General features: G+C 38.7%; 1 protein-coding gene across 10 annotated transcripts in view; it reads left to right on the forward strand.

Annotated features, from left to right (window-relative positions):
- Dnah11 (dynein axonemal heavy chain 11) overlaps positions 1–20,704 on the forward strand; it is a 305,840-nt gene that overhangs the window by 183,646 nt on the left and 101,490 nt on the right. For 9 of the 10 annotated variants that reach the window (XR_007346137.1, XM_048799700.1, XM_048799695.1 and 6 more), the window contains 3 exons: positions 5,256–5,417; positions 12,454–12,687; positions 16,604–16,750. Coding sequence is in view for 9 of the 10 variants with exons in the window: in XM_048799700.1 (XP_048655657.1) it covers positions 5,256–5,417; positions 12,454–12,687; positions 16,604–16,750 (543 nt within the window). In the remaining variant the exon portion in view is untranslated. Of the gene's footprint in view, positions 1–970; positions 974–5,255; positions 5,418–12,453; positions 12,688–16,603; positions 16,751–20,704 lie in introns of all 10 variants that reach the window. The other variant, XM_048799703.1, reaches the window with a different exon arrangement.

Consider the following 20,704-nt stretch of genomic DNA (forward strand, 5'->3'; position numbering starts at 1 on the left):
GCAATGAAATGTGGGTTATTGCAAATGAGTCATAACACCTGTGAGGGGGAAAAGAAGGGAAAAAAAGAATAGAAAATTCTATGGTATGGATTCCCAAAACAAGTTCCTGACATCCAAATGTTAGAGCTGCAGGAAATACATAGATGGTGATTTCAGGGTTTGCTTTTTTCCTGTGAGAATTTGCTTCTAGAAAAGAGCACAGCTGCCTGAAGCATTTTTAACTTTATTTTCTTAGCTGATTTTTTTTTCTTTCTATCTTCACTGTTGGAATTTGGTCATTTGCAATTGGGAACTGTGTTTTTGGGGGGAGGGGTGGAAAGAACATCTATTTCAGTGCATTTAGGTACTTAAAAGTAGACAACTTCTGTTCAGATGAGGGATGGGACTGGCATCCTCCAGTCTGCCAACTCAAGGTATGCCTCAAGGAGAGGAAGTCTCAGATTGAACCCTAATTCAGAGTTTATTAACGAGAGACTCACGCACAGTTTTACAACCTTCTCTGTAAACTTGTTGCAATCCTAGCTATGTCCTTTTGGGAGTCTGACTAGCTCTTCTGTTGCAGGTGACTTTGGGGCAGATGGGAGGAACAAGTCTATGGCAGGATTGAGCTGACCTTCTCTTTGGAGTCCTATCAAAAAAGATGGACTCTTTCCATAGTTCTTTGCCCCAGAACTAGTTGAAATCCAAAGTCTTGAGTGCAGTGATCAAGGGTTTAATTGCTGAGATACCTCCATATCTGTATTTTTCCTATTTCATTCATATATTGGTGAAGGTGGAGGTGCAGGTGCAGTATTTGACCTCAGATATATTGAACACTACTCATTTTATCAAGAAAAAAGCATGTCTCACATCTGTGATGCTGCATGGCTGACCATCATGTTGATGAGGGAAGTTAGCTCAGTTCCTGGTGGCTGGCTCAACAGTTTGGGCATTCATGACACTCTAAAATGCAGGCTGCCATACCCCACAGTCCGTATAGGCCCTGCTGGTGAACTTTAGATGTTTCTAAGAGTAATGAACATTCACATGCATGTCATAGCAGCCTGGGGTATTTTTTAAAATACTTTTTTTAATTTTTTATTCTTCTTAGACACACATGACAATTTTAAAAGTAAATTATACACAATATAGCACCCCTTTTCAATCATATGGTTTTGTATTTCTTATAAATCTTTTGCTATGTAATCTATCCTGAAATTAAAGAAAATACAACAGGAAAATTATCCAGAGTGATTTCCCCCTATAATATGCTTCTTGTAGCAACAACTTGGGTTTACTCCAGGTTTTCTGTAAAATTGTGTGGAATATTTTACAAAAGAATAGACGAACCAATGGTTCCAGACATTAGTTCCAGACCTATGCTTCAACAGTCAGAAAACAAGTTTGAAAAATGAACAATGGACTTGAAGAACCGTTTATCTAAAGAAGATGTGCCAGTGAGTGGCCAGTAAATATAGAAAAGATACTCAACCCTACTAATTATCAGGGAAATGTGTCACAATGAGATGGGCTTCCAGAAAAATCTCATATAGCACTGCTTACTGAGAAAAGTTGGATGGTGGGGAAAATCTGTGCTGTCTTTATAGCATAACTAGGAATTATTATCAATAAATTAGACCAATAATTGCATCCTCAAGGATAGTATGGTATTATCAATTCCCTTCTTAGGAACTACTAATTACTAATGAATAACTATGTGTTATTGTTAACAACAAGGTCTTTGCTTTATATCAATTTATCTCCCAGGTTCTAGTTTAGATAGTAAAATTTAGATTATTTGTGATGGTTTATTTTAAATTCTCTAAACTTTCCAGTCCACTCTAAAGGAAGAGACCTAGATTCCATGAGTATTTCACTAAGCAATGTCAGTAAAGCATTTTTGTGAGGCTGAGTAAATATGGTTTAGACACATTGTTCTCTAACATTTTTAAGACCGGATACTATGCCAATTATGAGTATAGAAGTAGATTAAATATAGAAGTCATGAAAATACTTGGGATTTCAAAATACCAAAAAAAATGCTTTTTTTCCTCTGCTACAATTATGTGTAAATGAAGTTTCTAAAATTGGCACCAATGAGAAGTGATTTGGATGTGGAAATCAACTTCTTGGGAAGAAAGGAGAAATATTAAATTGTAGGGAGAAAAGAAAGCCAAGAAACCTGAGGACTGAGATATAAGTGAAAATCATGCACTGGTACTTGGCACTTACAATATTAGAGCAATTATTCAATTGACAACTAGAATATTGAATATAAGTGATCATCAGCTCATACATCACTAAAAACATTTTGCCATTTTCAAAAAAAAAAATCAGGCCTTATTTTACAACATATGCAAAAAACAACCAAGGTGACTTTAACATAAAAAAACTATAAAACTTCAGGAAGAGACCGTGGAGGAAATCTTGATAGCATTGGTCTTTACAATGACTTCTCAGATATGACATCACATGCACAGGAAACAACAGCAGAGATAAACAAATGAGAGTGCATTAAATTGAAAAGTTCCTGCACAGCAAAGAAAACCAACTATTGGGTGAAAAAAAATCAAACCGCAAAATGGGTGAAAATATTGAAGCCATGTATATAATAGGTCATGGAGACCTACGACCTGTGCTTCAACAGTCAGAAAACAAGTTTGAAAAATGAACAATGGACTTGAAGAACCGTTTATCTAAAGAAGATGTGCCAGTGAGTGGCCAGTAAATATAGAAAAGATACTCAACCCTACTAATTATCAGGGAAATGTGTCACAATGAGATCTATGTGTGTCTGCTAGGACAGTCCTTTTTAATGGAAAATAATAAAGTGTTGGAATGGATATATGGAGCTATCAGAACTCTTGTATGCCATTGGTAAGAGTGTAAACCAGTGTAGCTGCAATCAAATTGACTATAATAATTCCTCAAAATATTAAAAATGAAATCACCAGATGATCTAGTAGTACCACTACTGGATATACATCCAGAGGAAATGAAGTCAGGATCGTGAGGAGGTATCTGCACTTGAAACATCCATTGCAGCATTACTTGCAGTAGCCAAGACATGGAGACAGCCTAAATGTCTGTCCACAGATGGGTGGATGAAAACGTACATATGCACAATGGAATAAAATTCAGTGATTAAAAAGAAGAAAATCTTGTCATTTGCCACAACATGGATAAACCTGGAAGACATCATGCCAAGTGTAATAAGCCTGCCACTGAAGGACCAAAACTGCATGAACTCACTTATTTGAGGTATCTATACATTTTTATGAGTAATTAAATTCATAGAAATAAAGGAGACTGACTTTTGCCACAGGATCAAAAAAGGTAAATAATTTTTTTAAAAAAGTAGAAACAGATGCTGTTTAATAGGTATAGAGTTTCAGTCATGCACAATGAGAAAGTTCTAGAGGTCTGCTATATAACATTGTGCTCATAGTTAACAATATCCTGTACACTAAAAATTTGGTTGAATGTAGATCTTGTGATGTTTTTATCACAATAAAAAAGCTTAGACCTTAGGATTTATTTAGCTTGAGTTGTTCAACATACATGGCATATAAAATAAACAACGTAGAAATACCTGTTAAATGAGGTATTATAGGGGTTGATATATGCTGGGGTTTTGTTTTTGACATGGATTTTTTAAAACACTATGAGTAAAACAGTTTGTATCCTTTGAAAATGATTTCATCAATTACTTGATCTCAAGGTATCAGACTTGGAGCAACAAGGTCTTTGCTTTATATCAAGTACAACATTTCTAGAAAAGAAGAATCCAAGCCTCTCCCTCAGACCTTTTCTCAGGTGGTATGTCTTCCCCAGGGTCTTCAAGGTCCTCAGGGACTTGGGGAAAGAAGCAGAGTCTCTTGTATTAGTACTTTCATTGGCGTTTCTCCTCTGAAAACCTTCAGTAGTTCAGAGGGGACCCTCACGAAGGGGAAGAAATGGGGTCAGACCCAACATCCTCCCACTGAGTTTCTGTGACACTACCCGGGCCAGATTCAGGCACTACCAACAGAATCCCCTGTGTGCCTTAAGAAAGTGTGGAAGTAGACTGCTGGCCCTTCTTACCTGTGGCTTCCTCATCAGCAGATTCATCCTATGTGAATCAAATAATACTGAGAAAAAAATGCATATGTACAAAATATGTAGAATTTTTTCTTGTCTTCATTCCCTAAACAATATAACATAATAAGCATTCACATAGCATTAGGTATAATCAGCAATCTAGAGATGATTTAAGAATATAGGAAATTATATGCAGGTTATATGCAAATACTGTCTGTGCCATTTTATATAAGGAACTTGAGCATCCTTGGAGTTTGGTATATCTGCAAAGGTCCTGGAACCAATCACCCAACAGCAGACACCAAGAGATGATTTATTCAGATTTGAATTAACTCTTATTTTTTTAAAATGTTTTTCCCCTGTCTTTTTTTCTTAATATTTATTTTTTAGTTATAGGTGGTCACAATATCTTTATTTTATTTTTATGTGGTGCTGAGGATTGAACCCAGTGCCTCACACATGCTAGGCAAGCACGCTACCACTGAGCAACAACCCCAACCCCAAGTAGCATTGTAATTTTTTTGGGGGGGGTGGTACTGAGAATTGAACCCAGGGCCTTGTGCATGTAAGGCAAGCACTCTACCAACTGAGCTACATCCCCAGCTCTTGAATTAACTTTTAAATCTTCAAAAACCATCAGATTTACATTGAAAACTGAAAAAAAAAATCCCAGGAGCATATTTAAACCAAAATTTAAAAATTCTTTTAAAAACTGAAGTGAGAACTCAAGCAGATGTATTTTCTTTTTAATGAAGGTAGAGATGAACACATACTCTGATAAGACATTTTTTTAAAGTCTGTTGCACAGTTCTGGGGAATCTGATGAATTACAGAATGGAAGGAAACAGTAGTTGAAAGTACTGGTGTTGCATCCTGGTGACTGACTTTTATTGTTGTAATGGTACTTGTGGAAGTGAGTAAAACGTCCCACTGTGAATGATGATCATCAAACACGCCTGAAAGAAGAGGGACAGTTTTTGAGGGAAGCACACTGTGGTGTTTCTGTATGTCCCATGATGTGCCTTTGGACGGGTTTGCACTCATTAGTAAGAGGTTAAGGTTGCTCTCCACCGCGTGGAGCATCGCTGTGTTTAATGTCACAGTTTGGCTGTGCTCCTTTCTTGTCTGAGACTGCAGTGTCATACTTCACTCACTCATCACCCTCCTGTTTCTGCCCTGCCCCCATGTCTCCACAGATCATTTTGTGTTTCTCTCCGGTTGGTCACACGCTGAGAGTGAGAGCTAGGAAGTTCCCAGCCATAGTCAACTGCACTGCTATTGACTGGTTTCACGCGTGGCCAAAAGAGGCTCTGGTCTCCGTCAGCAGGAGGTTCATTGAGGACACTGAGGGGATTGAGGTATGCTGGGTCTGCCTGAGTCCTTGTCTCACATGCAAACACCCTAAAAGTCCTCAGACATAACCAAAATACTCCTCTAAAAAAGCCATCCTTATTTAAGGTGATAAAAGCATCTGTGGTTTGCATTTCATGGAATACAATAACATTTCGTGTGGAGACGGAGGCACACGGAGCACACTGGAGTATGTCCACATCATGTTCTGACTCATCCGAAGGCCAAGGCCATCCTTCATTAAATCATACTGGGCCTTACTGAATATAAACCCCTTAAGTTGACAACTAAAAACCTAAACCAAAGTGTTGTCACCCTTAGCCAAGGCATGTTCGATTTCTCACTGCATAAGGCAATTTATTGTGATTATTCTCGAGACAGTATTGGCCCTATCAGTTTCACAATAATATATCTGCTTACTTGTATTTTGAATTTGTGTGTTATGGGGTAGGTTTGTCATTTCTTCTTTATGAAATTTGTATATGTTTTAAAATCGTTGCATGAAAGGGGGGGGGACCTTCAGGCATTCAGATTCAAAGAAAAAGAAATATAAACATGAAGCTGCAGTTAGATTTCCTAGAGAGGAAGTTTTATTTGTGAGCAATGCCTTTCTGATGAGGTAGTTCAGGAAGGTGCTGGTGGCAAACATTTCCTAGAAAGCATTGTCTTCCTGCTCCACGGAGTGATAAGGTGAAAAGCACCTGGAATAGGTCCCACATTGAAAGTGACTCTCAGAGCGGGAGGTGGAATTAGGGGTCTGGGAGGAGTGATGTCAGTTCCTCAAGAAAGTTGATAATGAGCAGCCGGTTGTCATCTTCCTCAGTCCAAAGGGCATAGCTGCTACCTTCCAGAGCAGTCTTTGAACATTTTGTTGAATATCACATCTTTTGATCACCAGATGGTTAAATATCCAGGCATATTTGCATATTTAATTAATTTTTTATATGCAGCTAGCTTTATTGGTTGTTACATCATTTTTCCTTTGCCACTTTTTTTTTAAGTAGCTGTGTGGTTAAGCACACAAGCAAATGTTCACTTTCACCTCCAGAATTTTGTAGAGGGGAACCTCTTTGGTCTTCTCCTCAAATGTTTGTTAAATCTAATTATGTCATGCTGGATTGCAAGGAGAGAACCCAAGCAGTAGCATTGAACTTGGAAGATTCGTGTACAATAGATCCTTTAGGCATTCAGCTGCCTCTCTCTCCCTCTGTTCTCCACAATCACACTTACAACTTTTCCACTAATAAATAGAGAGGGAAATGATGTCTGCTAAAGGCTTACAGAAATCTTTTACACTTTGGTTAGTTTAGTAAAGAAGGAAAAAGAAGCAGAGTACTTTGTTTCTGAACTTTACTTTCTCAAGCGGTAGGAAGCCGGAGCTCACAGCATGGTTTAAGCTGATATTTGGCACAGTACTTTCGCAAGTTGCTTGTCTCTGGCTGCCTCTTGCTGGCTCTGTCCCATGAAGGTAGGTGCCGCTTTGAAAACTGTTACCACGGAAGCAGCTTTGATATGCCAGTGACCATTGACATCTGCTGGATGAGGCAAGATTTGCATCATTGGAAGTCCAAAGGGCTCCTGCCAGGTGCTAAGCTCTGTCTGATGGTGTCATGACGCCTCCTATAGGATTCTGAGAGCCAAATAAGAATTTTGAAAGCACTCTACCCTTTCTATCAAGCTGAATTATGCCTCGAAACAAATTAGCCAGATGATTTCATTTCAGTGCAAGGTGCTTATTTAACTTTCCCACCTTCCTAATTTGTCGCTCAGGAGCAATAATTATGATTCACAGTGCCGTGTGTCCGTGTTCTCCTAAAAACACGTGGTGTCTTTTCTGTAGAGGTCAAAAAAAGCTTTTAAATTTTTTGAATGAGTACTAATTTGATCACTTTCTTAGTTTTAATTTCAATCATTAAGACTGAAAGTTATCACTATAATTTAGGCACTTCTTAATTATTGACCTGATTTGATGAGTGTAAGGTATTTATACAAGGTGACCCCCTTTGGCCACAGAGGAAGGATTCATTAACAGCAAGCAGTTTTATGTAAGTTGACATATAATTTTTCTGTCAATACACACTCAGCACCCAGTGGTATGGGTTCACTGCATCTAAATAAATGTTTGTGTTATTTTTCAGTTACCTGACACTGAGTGATAGCTATCCAAAAAAAAAAAAATTTTTTTTGGACCAAAACATTTTGACACTTAAGTGTCACCAGATATTTATCTCAAGACTTTATGTCAACATACACCATTTCTCATAGGAGATTTGAAAATGGAAATAGGAGGAGGTACTGTAAGGAGAGAGAAAGGGAAAGGCCCTCTGCCCATCCCTGGGAGTAGGGTTGGAAATGCTGTGGGAAGCAGCACACTGGGGAGGTGTTTGGGTAAAGACCTTGGTGATTTGTTAGTGTATGGATTCCAGTTAGGAACATGCAAGAAGGCACGAGACACTAGGCATTAAAAGAAAAGCAGCAATTTTTGCTTCTCAGGACAAAACGAGCAATGGACATACTTGAAAACATGGCAAATAAAACGAGAAGTTAGTTAATGGAAATTTCTTAGATGAACTGCCTAGGGGTGAGATTTGTGTTGGGAAGTGTTTAGATCTGAGCAAGATGGAGGAGCACAACCTTTTCAGGCACGGGGGCTAACTGGAGAGTTAAAGCTGTCTGCCCTAATGTGATGCCACTTACATGTGATCACAAAGCTTGGCGCCATCAGCCTTTTCAATAAAATGCAATTATTCTCCAGGCTCCCACCTCTTCAATCCAGAATTCGTTCTAGAGTTTAGCCTATGAATGACGTGTGTTGCTACCATTTTCCAAAAACAATCAAGAGATGTTCACTCAAAGAGGAAGGTCATTTTACTGCTATATTTAAAGACTTACTTTTCCAGTGGGTTCTTTTAAAAATTCTTGGGTCAAACAGGAACGGTATTAACATTTTTTTCAGTGATAGCTATGTTTATTAATTATTTTTACCCCCATTTTTTCTCTAAAATATAAATTAGGATTAATAGATATGAGTAAAAAAGAAAATCTCATGGTATGGAAATTATATGAATTGGGGAGAAATGTCCTTTTTGTAAAGAATATGAAAACCATTTGGAAATATCAGTACAAAAACAAATACAACCAAATTGATCTTGAACCAACCTAAATCTCATCCAGGCTTTTGGGTGAGGAAAAACCCAAGTAGTTTCAACATCCTTTCCCATTCCTCTGTCCTTTCTCCTTTACCCACTCACATGAGGATCTGTCCGTCCTGTATGCCTTGCTTGGTGCATGTTAATTGAACTGAGAATGGAGCTGCAGAAAGGAGAAGAGCACTCCTTTCCAGGAGTTATTCAGCTTTGTGAACTTTAGGATTCACTTATAACAGTAAAGCAGAGTCCCACTTTTATGGTCACCCAGGAATATGGATATACTTTAAGCCAGAAGCTTAACTCACTTGTGGAGCCGTGAGCCCTCCAAGTCTGTGCTTCTGTGACTTTCTCAGGGTGCAGGCTTACCAGAACCAGCTCTACCATCTTTGTTTTATTGTTCTGTTAGGGAATAAAAGCTACCTCTTTCATGTTTAGGAACAGGTCAGGAAGACCATTGGTTTAGGCTGAACTTGATCTTCCTTTGACCAGTATGAGAGCTTCAAAATTAAAAACAGAAAAATTAAAAGCATAAGCAAACTAACAAAGTGCATTCACCAGACAAAGTAACAAATGGGAACCCCCCCCAAAAAAAAAAAATTACAATGCAATTTAGAAAACCACGTTTGCTGTCACAGTTGACACCTGTGGCTGCACTGCACAGTGGCGATCCTATCGGTGGCACTGCCACCCTGGGGCTAGTACTGCCCTGATCTTGCATTGCTTTTCTCTCCCATCAGTACTGTCATGAGGGGCCACTGGTTGCCTTGTCAACAGGTGAGGGATAGCCTATCCTCAAGCTAGCAAGGGCTCACCTGCTGCTGGACACCAGAGCCCATCATTGTCCCTCCTCATCTGGACTCTATCTCCAATGTTTGACTATTTCGAAAGAAGGAAAAGAAACAATAAAAAGGAGTAATTTTTGAGGGTAGGAGGAGGCATAGGGAATGTAGCAATGTACCCTGTTTTTCAGACCTCCAAATTTAACCTACATCCTAAGCCCTGCTCCTTGGCTGCCCCCAAGATGCTTTTCTGATGCTCTGAGATGCACAGGAGTCTTGGTAAAATGCGGTCCTGCTCATCTTATTCTTGATTGCATTTTCATTATTTAATAAATCACCTTAACTATCACAAGGGTCTAAATAATATATTCTCTTTTACCAGCCCCCAAATGAGTGAAATATAAAAGAATAGATTTTATAACTCAGCAGTTTGACATTTCAAAAAATTAATACAGAAAAAAATTTCTGAGAAAAACTTTCAAGACTTACTATAGATAAGAATTATCCCAAGTTTAACTTCAAAAAAAGAAAAAAGATTCTTTCAATTGTCCCATTCCATTTGCTTTTTCCCCTTCCCTCCCTTGAAAACAATATTTTTGCAAGTCTAAATTTAATTTTACAGACGCATATAGTTGTTTTGGCTGGTCTCTTTGGTCTCAGGAAGTTATAAAATCCTAAATATTTGATTTAGTGCTGGCCTCTGGGTATTGGTGTCATTCAACTCTGCTGTCAGGTGTTTTCAACAAGGTGATCATAGTGGACACTCGCTCGGAGAGTCAGGTGGCCAGGGTACTTGGTGTGGCAGCAATGTTCCTGCTGAAGAACGGAGAACAGAGAACTGCCACACCAAGCAACAGAGAGTTGTTTGTGTGTTTACAGTGAGCCAGTGGAGAAACTGGAAATTATACTCTTTCTCTTAATGTAAGGAAAAAAGCAGTTTCATCTTGGCATATGATGATTCAAAGCAGACAGCATTGTTTTCCAAAGCAGCTTGGTGGGGCAACCTTGAATTTATAACCATTTGAGGCTGACACTCTGCTTATTTTTATTTTTGCCCTCCCCATGATTGGTTATGGAATGACTTACAGAGTGGCATCAACGGACGTTCACGAAGGGGCCAAATCTAGCAGGAATGATGTTCTTCCCTCGAAGTGAAAAATACAGTGTTACGCTGCCATCGCTGCAGTCCCGAAGCCGCCCTCTCGGCTCCCCCCTCAAAAGAAAACTGGAGATAAATGAATGGCAGAATAAATAATTTATGCTAATGAAATTACTGCAATTAGTAGTTCTACAATGACCCTTTTAAAAGCCACAGCTGTTAATGTCAGGAAGTGCTGTCACTACTGACCTTATCATAAGAGAAAGTGACAAATTGAGAATGCAGGGAAGACCAGTCATCAAAGAGGTCTGTTCTGGACCGATTAGAGTTTTCTGAAAAACAGTGTGAATTACAACCAGCTGCTCCCTGGCTCCTCCAGGCTCCCATGCTGTGCCATTTTGTTAAGCCCGATAACAATAGTTATTTTGCCCCATTGAGACAAGTTGTCTCGGGCCACTTCCAGCTCTACCGGAAACCACTTTTTCCATAGGAGACTTACAAATGAAACTGTTGTTAAAGAGAGCTTTCAGTGCCTCCGAAGAGCCTCCTCATAAGGATCATGGTTGGGCAGAGGCCAGGGATTCTTTTTTTTTCTTTTTCTTCCTGTAAGGAGGTTACACTTGGCTGAGGAAGTATTTATCTGTATTGTAGAAAGGTATGTGTGCACTGCTAACTCCGGTTAAAACAAGACTGGGCAGGAGTGAATTTCTGTTCATGTTTACATTGAAGCCAGGCTCTTAAAAAAAAAAAATCCCCAAGGGAATAGGATTTAGATGAAGTTTATAGAACTTCCTTGTAAATTCCATTTTTCTGACTCCACTATTTGATAATGAAACAAAGACAAATTCAGGATTCTCACCTATAAATTTTATATGTAACCTTTGCTGAAACACTGTTTCAGTCATTAGTAAGATGGATTTTTAATACACAGAACAATCAAATCATGTGCGGGTTTTATACCCATGTAGAGATTTTTTTTTTTCACAAGGTTGGAAAGCAGTGTGTTTAGAGATGTTGCTCAGGAACAGCTGTTTTTCCCCCAGCAAGAATCGCCCTGTCTCTCCTGGCACCTCTGGTTGTAATATTGATGGTGCAGATTTGAAGCATTTAACTGCATCACCAGCCACTTGTGTGCAATGTTCCCAAAGATGTCTGAGCATTATTGACAACACTTTGGTAAATTATGTGTGACTTTCCTAAGAGTTGGTGTAGCTCATTTAATTCATATTAATTGATTTTTAGGCTCCCCTTGATTAATTGAACCTGGTTCATCTTGTACAGAATGCAATAAATAATCATTAAAATGAGGGAGATGTGACTCCACAAATTAAAAAGTTAACTACTTCAGAAGTCACAGAGGACACAATGGAAAGAATGGGTAGTGGGGGTTGGGGGCACAGAAGGAAATCTTCAAAGGAGAATTGTTCTGTTTTGTGTTTTATTTGGAGGTAGTGTCCCCCCCCCCTCAAAAAAAATTATCATGATTTTTTTTCCCAGAAGCAGTGGCTTTTAAAAGCTTATTCAGTTTAGTTTTTTGTAGTTCTCATAACACTCTACTTGTCAATTTCAGCTTTTGTTTTTCCCATGATTTTGAAAGGTTATCAGTTTTCTTTGTCTGAAGTTTAGCTTGAAAGCAACATCAAAAAAAAAAAAGCCTCAGAATATTGTCTCTCTAATTTCTGTTTCACACACTTGATAGATAAAAATGAAGTTGTAAAGAACAATACTTATATCATATGTTGGCTTTTGAGTTTGGTATGTGGAGCACATAAAATTCCTTGATCATACAGAGTTGGTAGATAGATGGTTAGAAAAGTTGGAAGCTGTATTATAATCTCTCTAGTCCTGTGGATATCTCTTAAAGATTAAGTAAGTCTTCCAGTTTCTACTGTAATTTGTGCTGGAAAAAATTTTTAGGGGAAAAAATACTGTATAATTTTGTTGCTTTTTCTTCAATTTTTTTAATTTATAATTTTAACTTGAAAGGATTTCATAAAAATGCAATATTTGTTTCCAGCCACTGTACAAGGATTGCATCAGCCTCTTCATGGCACATGTTCACACCAGTGTAAATGAAATGAGCACCAGGTATTACCAGAATGAGAGAAGACACAACTATACCACCCCAAAGAGTTTTCTAGAACAAATATCACTCTTTAAGAACCTACTAAAGAAGAAACAAAAAGAAGTTTTCCAGAAGAAAGAGCACTTGGTGAATGGCATCCAGAAGCTAAAAACCACTGCCTCTCAGGTATGACCAGGGTGTGCTCCCACAGAGTGAAACCTCTGCTCTTGCATAGAAAAACATGTTTCCTTTTGAAGCAGTGCCTGCCACATTTATACAAGATGCCTAGCTTTTAAATTTACAGCTTGAGGACACAAGGGATACATTATTACTGCTTTCCTGTCCAGAAAGAACAGGCCAGTTATTCTTTCACAACTGGTTTGGGGAGATACTTTCTCTTCTCTGCTGGAGCCCATGCAGGGCAGTGTGGGGTGTTGAAGGGGCAGACGAAGCCCATTTCCCTCTCCTGCCTCTGACTTCTCTGGGGCTCTGCTCTTGTAGTCAGGAGTTTTGCCATCCTAGAATGGAACTAGAATCACTTTTTGTCTCAGGTACTCAACCCTGATGAGGGCATCATTACCTGGCTGATGATGGGTGAAGTCCCCAAGTACAGCAGTTTTCTCTGACCTTGGTATCTGGTGTGCTGCTTTTAGTCCAAGTTCTCTAGGGTAAACATGCTCAGTAATGTCTTCATCCTCAGTAGTAAGGTTCCTACTATCTCTAAGGACCATATCTCTAACTTGCAGGTATAAAGCAGGAGAGATTTAGCACATGATATTAATCTCATTTCATTGGCAAAACACACAGGTTTGTGAAGTAGATGTTACTGCAGTTTTATACCTGAGCTTAAAGAGTTCAAGGCCAGAGAATCAGGGAGGGGTGGGATTGAACCCAGGTCTGTATTGTTCTATTTGCCCATGCGCTGTCCATGGTACCAAGGTACCTGTCTGTGACTGGTCAAAGGGATTAGAATGGAAGACAATGGAGACTTTGAAGAATAGCTCAGTCTTTCTCTGAGACAGCTGGGCTCTAAGTAAAATAAATTCTCACTGGTGCTCATCTCAAAATCAGAATTACTCATAGGTTTCTCAAAGTTTTGTCATCAGGTGCTGTTCTCATATGCTTTTCCAGGGACAGTTCTTCTTGAGCCAATTTTTTTTTTTTTTTCCATGAGGGCTGGGTGGCTTATCTGTACCTAGGCTAGAAACAGGGCAAGACCCAGTTGGAGAACATATTTTAGCACTTTTTCACACTATTCTAGCACTCTGCAGCCTGAAGCACCACACAGCTCCTCCTCCTTGTTCCATACACCAGGAACAGAAATGTGATGAAACACTGATCTATAATGAGCTGTGGATGAAATAGGTTGGGCAAGAAAATTCAGAGTTTTCAGGACAGTAGGGACCAAATTCTAAGTAGAACAAGTGTGGGGAGCCCCCAAGAGCACAGCCATATCTGCATTTGCTCCTTCCCCTTCCAATATATCTTACTCTTCTTCTCTTCCCCATTCTCGTCCTCCTTTTCTTCCCTCTACTCATCTCTCCTATTCTCTCACTTCAATCAAGATCCTTCCCCTCAGTAAAAGTTTTCCTGGGAGTCCTATTGAGCTAATATGATGTTGAACTAAGGTGATAAGGAAGGAGCTTTGTGTTACCAAGAATTTATATTCTTTTAATGATGCTCCAAACTGAACCTGTTGACTTTGCCCAGGAAATGATAGTGTTGCCACCCAGTGATGAGCTACTGATGGGAAGTCCCTGACCACTACAACCCCTCCAAAAAAAAAAATATCCCTGCCACACTTAGCTCTGTCATTTGTGAAATCAACTCTAAGGGAAAGTGGAATAGTATAGAATCCTGGGTCATCCCGGGGCAGCAGTGTGTCAGCCACAGGGAAGTAAAGAGAGAGTCTGTGATTTGGTAATCACCCCAGTTATGTATTGGTAAGTCAGGGATGGGGGAGCTGATCCACTGTGTCTGCTGAGTACAGAGCTATGTGGGTCTCCCTGTTCTCCCTCAGTTAAAAGTAATAGGCAGGAAGTTTGTGAAGATGCACAAAGTCTTGATGAAGAAATGCAGGTGGTTTCTTTCTTCGTTAGTTATTTGCATAGGGAATGCTTTTAATAGCAGAAAAGTGGTTGGAATATTTAATAGCTAAGTGATAGGTTTTTTTTAAAATTCAGTTTATTATGAACAGAAAGTCTAATTGCCTATGTAAGAGAACTGGGGAGCCTCATAGTATAAGAAGAGGTGGTATGTGGAGCAGAAAGCCTTCATTATGGAGCAAGCTCTGTGGGCCTGTCTGCCTTAAGCAATTCCACAGAACCATTGGGAATATAAGTATCTAAACCTTAACAATGTTTATGAATTATTATACAGCTATAAACCCCTTTCTCAGCCATATAACCCCTCTGGATGTCAGCTTAGGTCATCGCAGATAGCTATAGTGACATTTCTTTATCAATAAAAGTCCCCCTCCTAGAGCTAAAGTCACTTTGGATATTTTGGAGCTAACTGCTCCCTTAGAAACTGAAACCAGGGCTTGATGTAACAGTTCCCTAGTCTCTTGGCTAATTCTTTTGACTATAGCCTAAGAAGACTTGTTTCAATGGCTAAAAAGAATAGAGAAGCAAATGTTCACTCTATAAGGTTACCCTGAGTTCATAGAAAAGCTACAAGATCAATCTTAGATTAAACTATCATGATAGAAGCAGCAGTCATGATATGCTTTTGTAGGCAGAGGGTAAGTTCCTGTGTTGGGGTGGGGATTATATGCTTGCTTGGATGTAGTGGGATGTTGTTCTACAAGGTGAGACCACTAACATGTCTTCAGAAATGGAGTCTGAATAAATGTTTGAGTGTTCTTCAAATCTATGATTTTTTTTTAAATTTTTTATTGTTGGTTGTTCAAAACATTACATAGTTCTTGATATATCATATTTCACACTTTGATTCAAGTGGGTTATGAACTCCCATAAATCTATGATTTTTAAAAACAGTAATATTCTGGAAAATGGATGGAGAGTTAATCACAATTTCAAACGGCTGAGTCAGTGATTTTTTTTCTCTAGCACTTCACTTTTACTTTGACTTTCATGATCCTCAAACTTAGAAACCTGGTGTGATACCTTGTGAACCTAGTGAAATTACAAATAAAAAATGGGCAGAATCTTTTTTTTTTTTTTTTAGTTGCTATGTTTGTTGACAACTCAGACTGCACTCCACAAGAGCAGAGTGAGGTGATTTGGTGGTAGGCCAGGAAGAGAAAGGTACATCTGTGGGGCTCACTGAGCTTCTAGCCATACTGTGCTGATACCCCACAATTCGTGTACAGTTTGCCCTTCTTACTAAGTATGAAGTTCAATGTTGGGTTGTCCACATGACCACGAATTAAATGTCATACGAGGTGAGAAAAAATCAAGAAGACCATTTCATGTTAGGTGGGATAAATTTGCAACCAATTACTCAGCAGACAAACAAGGATAATTCATGACTTCAGCTTGTCTGAAGCCTCCAGCCATTTTCTGTTAGGGAATGCGAAGCATGGTTCTTCCAGCTTGCTACCAGACCTGTCTTCCTGTGGCTTCTGTTACCTTGAGCCTGAGCTGTATGGGATCAGAAAAACTGTCATGGAGTGTGTTGGAGACTTCTGTGAGTGCTTCCCCAAGAGCACAGATTGAGTAGCAAAGATAAACTTTTCGGTCTTGCAGATAATCATATTTCCTGTAAAATCACTGAGAACCAGGTGCAATAGCACACACCTATAATCTCAGAGTGCTAGAGACTGAGGCAGGGAGATCATGAGTTGGAAGCCAGCCTCAGCAACTTGGGGCCTAAGCAACTCAGAGTAACATTGTCTCTGAATAAAATACAAACAGAGCTGGAGATGTGGCTCTGTGGTTAAGCTCCCTAGGTTCAATCCCCAGTAACAAAACAAAAACAAAACAAAAATAGTTGCAAATGAGAGTACAATAAAATCAGGGTAGAAATATGCATGACGCAAACCATTCGAGGTCTCTGAATCCATGCTAAAAAGCAAAGCTGAATCTGCTCTTTGTTGTTGTCAACACAAGTTACCCCAGAATAATGACTTTTCCTTTAGGTGGGAGATCTGAAAGCCAGACTTGCCTCTCAAGAAGCCGAGTTACAGCTGAGAAATCAGGATGCTGAAGCTCTGATCACAAAGATCGGGCTTCAGACGGAGAAAGTGAGCCGGGAAAAGGCCATCTCGGACACCGAGGAGCGAAAGGTCAGGCTAATTCCCCCACTTAGAGTGCTGAGCTATATTTAGCACAAAATAAACCTTTGTAGGTGAACAATTTTGAACAACTTCCTCTCCAGGGAGCATAAAGTCTAAAGAATTATTATAGCTACACATGTAACAGCATTTCACACCATGATTACCACTTGACCTTTCCTTACATTATGCATTTTCCCAACCTTTTAGCTCTTTTAATGATATGAAAGAACAATAAATACTGAGCTCATTCAAGCATATAATGGATGTGGATCTTGAACATCAGGCCTATTTGTAATACAGTAAAGGTCAGGAAGTCACCTCTGAGGTTTCAAAAGGTTTTCAGTTTTTAGGCAAATTGAACAACTCAATTGTTAACAAAGCCCATTCCGTCACTTTGCAAGATGGTTTTCAAATTTTGCATTTTAATAATATAAGTGGAGTTTATTATTAAGTCCTAAGCTAAATTTGTTCTTTTTGATTCAGTTGAGGCCCTGGCATTCTGTATTGTATTTTATTGTTGGAAACAATTATTTTTAAGATTATATAGTCTGCTTTCTTTGTACTCGGGTTTCAAGTGATTCTGAAATAAATACAACTTCATTTTTGTCTTCTTGAGCTGCAAATGGAAAAAAAATTCTTATGTATCTTATTTCACAAAAGAAATAGCATAGTAAACAGATAATCAATAAATATTCTTTCTAGAAATTGTGGAGTAGACATTTCTTATTTTAGACAAAAGAACATAACCAGGACCTAGTTAGTAAAAATTAAAAAAAAATTGTAAATTGCATACACTCTCATTGATAGGCTTTACGTCATTATCCTTGCATTTTAGGATACGAGAACATATTTGAGTTTTTCTGGTGGTGTTGCCAGTCATTAGTGTATAATCAAGTTGTGTGTTTTTTTTCCTCTAACATATCATGCATTTTTTCCTTTATCTTACACAACTAAAGGCTAAAAAATACATTGAAAATCAGAACTCTAAACAAACAATTTTAAAAAGATACAGCATATTTATAATTGACAATAAGGCACATTTAGCATGACCCATAGGTATACAATTTCTAATTTGATAATAAATGTTGCCATTGTGTTTCAGGTAAGTGGAGAATGTCCTTAAAAGTATCATATTAAGCAATTAGATATCATCCAGGTGTGATTATCATAAGCTAATTCCACCCAGGAGATATTTTTTAGGCATTATAAAAATGTATGAGGTTCTAGTCATTATTATAACCTATTGCCACGGATACCTTTTGGAGGTCTTAAAAAAATGACAGGTATTCTAGGAGTATTTTCACAAGTGAATTCCTAAGGTAAAATCCTCATAAAGTAAAAAGGTGTTAGCAATTAGAACTCCTTTGATATATTGTTTTCTGAGGTTCATCAAACATGAAAAAGACATGTACTATAATGTATATCTAATCCATACCAAAACTTATACACACTTTCATTTTACCCATGGAGCTTAATTATAAACAAACATTAACTGAGTTTTTGTTTTTGTTTTTTTGTTTTGTTTTTTGGGGCCAGGCCCTCTTCTAGGCTCTTGGAGATACTTGACAAGCTAGGTGCACTCATGTAGCTTACATTTCAATGGAAAAGACTAACAGGAGACAAAATAACACTTCTAGAAACAATATATTATGAGTTAGATAAATGCTCTGACATAAATCTAATAGAAGTAATAGTAGAAGGAACTACTTTAAATTAGGTGATCAGGGAAAGGTCTATTTGTAATTAAACTACATAGAGGCAAGCAATTAACTAACACCTGAGTGCATGCTCTGGGCTCACACATGTCGTGTTTAGCAGTGTGCTAGATACTATGCAGTTGCTCAAAAGGGCAAAGGTGGACTCTCTGATTCTGTGAAATTGGGCTCCTCAGGCTTACTCCATGAGCCATCATTGTGAGCTGCTCAGTTCACAAAGTACATTGTCACATTTAATATGACTAAACATATGTTGAGGTTTAGAGGCTGACAACCCATATAGAGAAGCAGGTTCAAATTATTGTTTCAAATTTTATGAAACAAGAACCATTCTTGTGACCAGCAATGACTTCAAGCAGCACAAGTACCCGTAAGCTTATGAAAATCTGTTCTCTTTCCACCATTGACTTATCAGCCCAAATTCTGAAATTCTAATGGTTCTGTGATAGCTTTCAAAATATGGTCCTCATGAGTAGCAATACCTTCCAAATTTAAATGATATAATATATTCTCTTCAAAAGCTGGATCTCCTTTTTGATTTTTGAATGGCTTTTAGTTTGTATGTGGGTTTTTTTTTCCTAAATGTGGGTGGGTCCAGGTTTTGGAGGGCCATCAAGAGTTTCATATAGTCTGAAAGCAGGTAAGAGCAGTGTGTTAGTTTGCTAGTGCTGCCAGAACAAACTGTCACAAACTGGGAGGCTTCAATCACAGAAATTGTTTCTCCACAGCTGTGGAGGCTGATGTTAAAATCAAGGTTTTATCAGGCTTGCTTGCTGCTGAGGACTGTCTCTTTGGCTTATAAATGGCTGCCATCTTACTCTGTCCTCACCTGGCCTTTTCTGTATGAACACTCACCCCTGATGTCTCATTTATGTTTCCAAACTTCCACTAAGAACAACAATTAGATTAGGGCTCACCTGAATGGCCTCATTGTAGCTTTATCACATCTGTGAAGCCCCTATTACCAAGTAGAATCACATTTTGAGGTACTGGGCAGACACAGTACAGCTTATAACTAAGCAATTTGGGGAACTTTATTCTCTGTGTGAGAACCACAAAATTCTGTGAGCATCTTCAAGGAGCTGTTGATTACTAAATAGCAAAAGATTTTTGGTGTACCCAAGGATGAAACCGTCTTCAACTCTGCTTTAATGACCATGGTAGAGGGAAAGCACACCTCCTAGGCAATCCAGAAAGCTCTTCCCTCTTCTCCAGGTTGAGCCTCATCAACCCTATCCAGGAACCATCAGGTAGAGGAAATTGCATGCTGTAGTTGACCAAGTCAATGAGATATAGCAAATTTTCAGCATTCTGGTATAGTTGCACCTTAGGGTAAGAGGTAATAGAAATAAGTTGACCAATGTAGAGTGTTTTCTTCCTTTGTGTTTGTGGGGTTTTATTTAGTGTTCACGATTATCTTGTTTATAAATGTAACTCAAAGGAATAATACTCCATTAACGGTCAAGGGCTCCAGAGGATAAGAGTGGTTGCACCCCCGTCTCTTAGAAATAGCACTTAAAAGAACTTCTCTGTAAGGTTTCTCCTAGTACTAAAAGGCTATAATCCTGAGGACCAGAGGTGTGTCTCATAAATAGGGTGCTTGCCAAGCATGCCTACAGTCCTGGGTTTAATCCCCACCACACACACACACACACACACACACATACACACAAAGTCTAGGATTTTAAATCCAATTTTAAGTGATTTTAAAATGATGCCATGCTTTCTTTCATCTGAAACTGTATTCTCCAGCACACTGAATTTTTTTTTAGAATTTTCATGGTCCATTCCTGGCAGTGTTTGAGGGTTGTGATTTTGGAGTGGTTCTCAGTAAGCATGCAGAGTTTTCTTATTTACATTAACAGTAGCTGTGCGTGCATTAGCAGGAGATCACATATCTACCCCGAACCAATTATGTTCATAAAAGGTGCAGTATACAGCAAAATAATGGTTAATCAGGAGAAGGGTAATTACCACTAATAAAGCTGTAGTAGACAACATAATTTGTTGTGAGCAGTGTTTAATTTTATGGTATGGTTAAACCTGTTCATTCCAAACCTATCTGAAGAAATTCACTTTTTGTTCACACTTGTGTTCCACAATCACCATCACCACAGGACCCATCCCCTAAGTGCCGGTGCCTAGAGCTACAGCTTTGAGTCTCAGATTTTTGCTGAGGACTAACAATGCATTCTTCTTGGCCATTCAAATTCCATAGTTATCCTAAGAAGAGGTAAAAGTCCCCCAG

This window comes from Marmota marmota, unplaced genomic scaffold, assembly GCF_001458135.2.
Source record: "Marmota marmota marmota unplaced genomic scaffold, marMar, whole genome shotgun sequence".
NCBI classification, from domain to species: domain Eukaryota; kingdom Metazoa; phylum Chordata; class Mammalia; order Rodentia; family Sciuridae; genus Marmota; species Marmota marmota.